This window comes from Buceros rhinoceros, unplaced genomic scaffold (genome assembly GCF_000710305.1).
Source record: "Buceros rhinoceros silvestris isolate BGI_N320 unplaced genomic scaffold, ASM71030v1 scaffold32128, whole genome shotgun sequence".
Lineage (NCBI taxonomy): Eukaryota > Metazoa > Chordata > Aves > Bucerotiformes > Bucerotidae > Buceros > Buceros rhinoceros.
This window is the reverse complement of record NW_010425702.1, coordinates 1-7,060: the sequence shown is the minus strand read 5'-3', so window position 1 is coordinate 7,060 and position 7,060 is coordinate 1. Positions and strand designations below refer to the sequence as shown.

At 41.5% G+C, this 7,060-nt stretch overlaps 1 protein-coding gene across 1 annotated transcript; it reads right to left on the bottom strand.

Moving 5' to 3' along the window:
• Positions 1-2,558: 2,558 nt before the first annotated feature.
• Positions 2,559-6,804, bottom strand: LOC104497931 (CMP-N-acetylneuraminate-poly-alpha-2,8-sialyltransferase-like; the record flags this gene model as incomplete). Its single annotated transcript, XM_010141243.1, has 2 exons — positions 6,692-6,804; positions 2,559-2,690 (listed from the first exon to the last, which is right to left on the bottom strand). Coding segments are annotated over exons 1-2 (245 nt in total), but the record flags the coding sequence as incomplete, so codon positions are not given.
• Between the last annotated feature and the right edge of the window lie 256 nt (positions 6,805-7,060).

Below are 7,060 nucleotides of genomic sequence, written 5' to 3'. Positions count from 1 at the left end.
ACCGTGCTGGTTTCGGGTCTCCCCACATGGGGCCGCAGTGCTTTGTCCTTGCCGCGGTTCCCTCTCCCTGTGCCACGTGGCTGTCGCCATCTTTGCCCCACCACGGTGTTAACCCTTGCCTTCCCATTTCCTAAAAACCCCCAATATCCTACTGGTTTGCCTTTGTATCATATATATCTATCGGTTTGTAGTGTTATTAAAGATTGTTTCAGTTTTCCAAAAAGTATATTCGAGGTCTCACTAATTCTTTTCTCCCTTCCCCCATCTCTGCTGGAATAGGGGAAGGTATTGTTACCGGACCTTGGTTTTTACCTCAGCCAAACTGGTGACAATCCCAAAACAGGACTAGCAATGTGGTCATCTAAATAACCTCAGCTTTATGCTTTATACTGTACATAAAATCTTTATGGTGATAAAGTGGTACCTTCCTTTACTGCTTAAAAGAGTGTATGAGACAGATGTTTTTCTTCAATATACTACTGAAACAAAACAAATTCTTCACAGTACAAATTTTAGAAACACAACATAATCACATCATGATGCTTCTTAAGAACATATCAGTAATTTACAAAATGAGAGAACTTCCCCCCCACCCCAGCCAACAGTAAGGAAAACATCAATTTGAAACTCATGGTAGACTCAGACTGAGGCAATACAGATGTAGTAATAGGCTTAAAAAACCCTAAAGCATTCTCTACTGTGTTACCTGTGTCTGAATCATGTGAATGATTTTGAAGCAGGTGGAAAAACGAGCATAACCCATGCTTAATTTTCTCTTTTAACATTAATGAAAAAGTTATTGCAATATTATTACTTGTTTCTGTTTGACTTGAGCAGTGATATGTATTAGTTTTAAACAGTTCTGAAATTACACTTATTTTTCAACAAAATGACTGAAAAGATTTCTATACTTAGAATCACTTCCAAATCAATTAACCTCACAAGTAAAACAGTGTGCTCTTTTCTCCTATCAGAACCAATTAACCTATGATTTGAAATTTCAACACCATTCTTCTGAAGTTACTCAGTATTTCTTCAAATTAAATTGTCAGTTACATGCACATAAATTTTAAATGCTGATATAGAAAATCTGCCTATCTTTCTTACACTACTTTGGAACAGAACTTAGCCTTTATGGAACAACACTGGTCAAACAGCCTGCATCTAAAAAAGTGGTCCTGGAGGAAACTCCAATCCCAAGCTGTACCTCGGCTGAATTTTAGGGTGACCACCAAGTTTTAACCGGTACGAAACCCAGCTGTCTGGAGCAACTGGTCCCTTAGTCTAGGCAGTCAGGGAGCATGGATTCCACAGAGCTCCAGAGAGCACTTGGCAGGTGACTGAGAAACAGCTACAGGCTCTACAGTATTAATTTGTTGCCTACCCAAGTACCGCCACTCTCTCCACCCCTGATGCTGCTCCTTGGCTTTCACAGCAAAGCTGAGCTATGTCCATCATAACACAAGACTTCCATAACATCAGTCCTTTACTACAGCTTCGTACGTTTCTGATCTACCTGTATCTTCTGCATATTTTAGAGTTATGGACAACAAAAGCAGTCATTAAAAAAAAACCCTAAAGTTCCTTATTCAGAGAAGTCATGCTTTCATACGTGGAAACATTGTCTTTTTAAGGGTTTTGTAAGCTGTTCTTTAATTACTGCCAAAAAAAAAAAAAGTAGAAAGGGAAATGACAATGAACCCAATTTTAATTAAATCAAATTCCTATTCAAAATCTTAACATTCAGAAAATCAAGTCAAGTCTACTCTGCCATGTGATTGCTGCTAAATATAGTTGTTTTCTATCAATTTTCACAGAATGTGACACTCCTAGCTCTCCACACTGCCAACCCATGCTCCATACACTTCTCTCACTGGCCAAGTTTCTCATTAAGACAGGGAAGATACAATAACAATGCAACACACTAAGAGACTTCTGGTTTCTCATCTCTCAGGTCTCAAGGTAAGTAGATCCACTGTAACTACTAAGGCACATCAGAACTATCACTCATTTTAACTGTACTACTCTGTTTTGCCCCCTCAGCGTGAGCCTAAGGCTCTTTCTGGTCCCTCTGACTTCAGGAAAGAAAACTGCATAAGATATTGGTATTGTCAATGTCTGACTTTGTGACAAGGACCAGCCACAGACATCAAGTACTTGCGAATCCAGCAGAGTTGGATTCGCAGCACCTCATGTCCTACCTCTTCACTTCTACATTTAAGTTGCCTGCCTAAGCTCCCTTTGTAGTTAAAGAAGTTCATGGTACTTCCACCCGTTCTATTTCAGAGCTTCAGGAGCAGAGGCAATCAAGTTCTTAAAGTTCCAGCTTCTCGCCACTAACTGCAAAAGAGTTCTAGACAGCCAGCACAGGTGAGGACGTGCATAATATAGATACTGACTGCACAGGTATGATTGACACAGCCAGATTAAAACATTTAATTTATTCTTATGAAGGATGACTTGACTTCGGAGTCTAATGTAATTCAGTTGCATTTAACACTGAACCCTAAAAATGTACAGTTATAAGACATCCACCTGCAACCATTTAAAACACTCACCTTATTTCCAGTACCAAGGAAGAATTGATCTTCCAGCCTTCTGTAGCATGGTGGAAGATTGAGGAGCCACCCTTTCGAATTATCTTATCAGAGCTATTGATCATTGATCTGCTCAAACTCAGATCATCATCTCTGCAATGCAATATAGAAAAGACACAATTACATCAAGGTTGACACTAGTTGTAGTAATTTACATCACAAGCATCAGTGATATTTCTTTTTATTCACAAGAAAAAGAAGTAATTATCTCTCTCTTTGAGAAAGCAAATAAACTGTATCTACGAGAAACCTATGGGACACCAATATCTAATACCTGATTATGCTATTTAAGACTTTGAATAAGTTTACATCTGCAATGAAATAAATATTAAAAAATTACAACAGACTCAAAACTGTAACCCTGGACCAAACTTCACTATGTCTGTGAGGCAGATTCTGCACTTCTAGGTTCCAAATTTCCAGTACGAAACTAAAAACTAAGTGTTAACTTTCAAGGCTTCACCCAGTAAGAGCTCATTTTCTACAATAATGGCCTAAGAGATGTCTTTTTTCATGCAAGGAGTTCTGGAGTTTAATAGCATACAAACCAAAAAATTCCCTCAACACTTCTGAAACTATTGCATGCACAAATCCGAACAACCCTGGTTGTCTTATCCTCTTCATCAATCTTGTCATATTCCTATATTTTGGTAAGGTAACTTTAAAAAATAAAAAAATGTTGTAAGCTGTGGGTGATGACCACTGGCATCTGATGAGGTATCATAACAATACCCATTGCAACATTAGCCAACAGGGTCACACAAATGCAAAAGAGAAGTTAAAACACTGCAAGAACAACTTGAGGCATTAGGTGTAAAATCTTTTTTATCTCCATGTTTCCATTATGCTCCATACTGTTCCTCAGAAACTTCACTTAGCTTACAAACAGAACTTTTCTACACTCCCCCTCCCTTATACCCTCTATGCCAAGCTGCAGCGATGACTTTGCCCATAGGTAAGACTGCCACCTACCGAAAAACCTACAAAACTAAGAAATCATGTAAGTGCCAGATCTGTGTCCAAACTATCTATCTAAAACATGCTAACTTGAGGGCATGGGAGGATGCTGCAGAAGTTCCTCAATTCTATAACTATAATGTAATTAATAGTTTTGGGTATTTTGAAATGTTTTAATCCCTAAAAATTTTCCATAATGGTTGTCAATTTTTTTTCATTATTTTTTTATATTTTCTTGATGCATACAGTGTACACATCTATAGAAAAATTACCAAAATACATCCAGGTAAAGTACTCAGTCTGAAAGTACTTCAGAGGTGTCTCTAGTTTATGTTGGGCTAAATGTTATTCAGTAGACACGTTAACAATTATACAGTCGACAAAACTTAGCGACAGTATATGTTAGCAACACCTTAAGCCCTACGACATTTAAAATTTTGTTGTCTTCTATATTCACAATCTACATGTGCAGTGAGCTCTGTAGACTGTACAGTAAAATAATGTTAAATTACGTTCTCATGAGAAGGTCCTCGGCACTCTGTTAAAGTTCTACTTTGAACACAAAGGTATTCATCTCCCTTTTATTTGCATTGGTTTTAATTTTCAAATAAAGTAATATTAAATAAACTAACACAAAAAAAGCTAAATTAACTCAAGAAAATTCTTCATGGTATAAACTGTGAGATAAATTTGATTTACTTTGTATCTCCTAGAATCACTGCAAATCCTCTCTCATATAAATGAAACAGCTGCCATAGTGTGACAGCAACTTGTGGCTGACAGTGACAACCTTTTGCTCTGTATTACCTTGCCTTGGTGACCAGTCAGACTAATATAATAAAACAGTTCATTAAATATAAGTAACTGTCTTCAAGCATATCCCATATTCCACCTTTAAAGGGACACTATTATCTAGTTAAGGAAGGGCATGGTTTCCCAATTTTCCTAAGCAAACCCTTCTATGATAACACAGCTGATTTAAGGTTCATCACTTACTTTGGAATTGCCTATAGTCCATTTTGGAGTGTCCAGGAATTACTTGCAATGTCACCAATAGCCATAAAATGGGACACTTTCCTCATCATTACTAATACTTCCAGAAGTGAAGCATCCCATGGAAAACTGATTTGCTCATGTGGCCAGCCAAAAAAAACCAAACGGCATAAGCCTTTCCTTCACAAGAAAGATAAGTGTTATGTCAATAGAAGCAGCAGACACTAGTAGTACACTTAGGTTTGGTTTTGGTTTTTTTTACCCTCTGCTTCATACAGTAATAGATGGGACAACAGGCTAGGAAAAGCAATTATATTCCAATATTCTTAGCCAAAGTGTTCACACTGCACAAGAAGTCACACTTATATCAAACAGGAAGAGGTATCACTAAATGACCTGGCAAAAGGCCACTACAGCTATATTTTAAAGTTGTTAAAGACATATGTATTTATGATTAAGTAATTTATTTTCTTTCATTTAATATTTATCATTGGTTCATTTTAATATCTTTCAATTCACTCCAAACAATGTATCGTAAGTTGGAGAAGGCTTTTTTTGTGAATATATATGGATTTTTTTGCAAATATATATGGAGTCTACCTACTAAGTAATTTCTCAATTATTTTAGCAGCTATTTCTTGTCCGACAGAAAGGACTACATATTAAAAAACAGGGGTTTCTTTATTTCTTTAATGCACATTATCCCTCACACATTCATTTTCACATGTATTTTTGCACACGTACTACCTGAAAATTTTAAACTTCTGTGCATCTTTTAAGTATTGCAGATACCACAGGATCACAGCAGAAACTGGGCCTACACCCAGGCTGAACAGTTGTGAAAATCTTTCGTACCAAGAGAAGCAACTATCGCATCATTAACCACGTACACACACAGGCAAGGCGCCGCCCTGCTCCCCTGGTAGTGTCAGGACCACTGCTACCCAGCTGCCAGAGTCCCGCTCCTGCACCGCCTGCCTGGACAAAGGCCGGGGAAGAGGAATGCACTTTCTGTCTTTAACTCTGGGGACTGCGGGGGCGAAGGGGGGAGGACTAAGTAGGTTGCAATCGCTCCAGCCTCCTCTAGGTCCCTACGGGCATTTAGAATCTCCTTATGCCTCCTCCTTAAAATAAGGGCAAGGGCTTACATCAAAGGACGAAAATCTGCTGTGAGTGCATCTGCCTCTCAGTGATTTGCACTAGCAAACAAAAATTGCTAGCCCCTTCCCTGCCTGTGCTGATTTCCCTAAGCCACCACGAAATTTATGCATTCTGTGAAAACAAAAAATTATACCCTATCCAAGGAGAAACAGTCTTCCAAGAATAGCTGCAAGCTGGTATAAAATTGAGAAATAAAGGCACAAAACCGAAGTGCGACAAAGAGAAAGCTGAGGTGCAAACTGAACGACAGGAAACGGCTTTTCGCCTTTTATTTTCAACGGAAGATAGACAGAAAATAAATGGTCTCAGCGAGGCACCGGAGTTTCCAGCAGAGGAGCCTCGGGAACTAAGCGGGATGTCCCACACACTCCCGGAACAAGCATCCTCAAGGAGCACTTAAGGCAAGCACTGCTTCCAGGCAAACTTCCAAGGACGGCCAGCTGCATCTGCCAGCGGCCCCGCACGCCGGCACGCTCGCCTCTGAAGGGCCCCCAAAGCAGGAAACGAGGTACAACGTGCTCCGTCTCTCGTCACCACCATCTCCACCCACCCTCGGGGAGCAGCTGCGGCCAGGCGAACTTCCCCCAGGCGCCCTATTACTGGGGCTGGCGAGGGGCAAGAGCCGCCGCAACCCTGGCACTGGGCAACCTGCCACCTAACCATGTCCCCCTCGCCCCTGCCCGAAGTTGCCGAGCTCCGCCAGACAAAACCGCTCGTCACCTGTCCCGCAGCAGCACCTCCGCCCCACACAAGCCCTATCCACCCCCTTCCGCCTCTCACCCCACTCTATCCCCCCAGCTCCCTTCCCTGCGCCGACCAGCGAAAGCGCCAAGTCGCGGTGGCACCGCAGGGGAACGGATCATGGCCCGGGAGGTGCCGGTGGAACCTAAAGACGCGGGTGGAGCCGCGGAGAAGATCGCAGGCAGTGACATCGCCCCTCTGCCCCTTCGGGGAGCCCTCCCGGCACAGCGCCCCGCAATTACCCGGCAAGAGATGCCTCCTGGCGCTCCGCAGTCCGCGCTCTTTCTTTCGTCTTATAAAAGATGAGAAGGAGACTTATCGTGCACACAGTCCGCCTCTTCCTGATTGAACGCATATCTTCTGCGAAACGCTGTCCCCCTCCCCCTTTTCCTTTGTTTGTCAAGGGTGTGCGGAAATTAACTTCACGCGCGGCACAAACTGCCAAAAACACAGTATTTTTTTTCGAAATAATTGGAGGAAAAAAAGAAAACAAACTAATATCCAGGCGGGCGCAGACGCTGGGGGTTAAATGGAGTTCAGTTTGTCTTTCTTTCACTCGGTACTTCGCTGCCCGGGATTCGGGCTCGAAAGCGGTGACTCGCTCTCTTCGG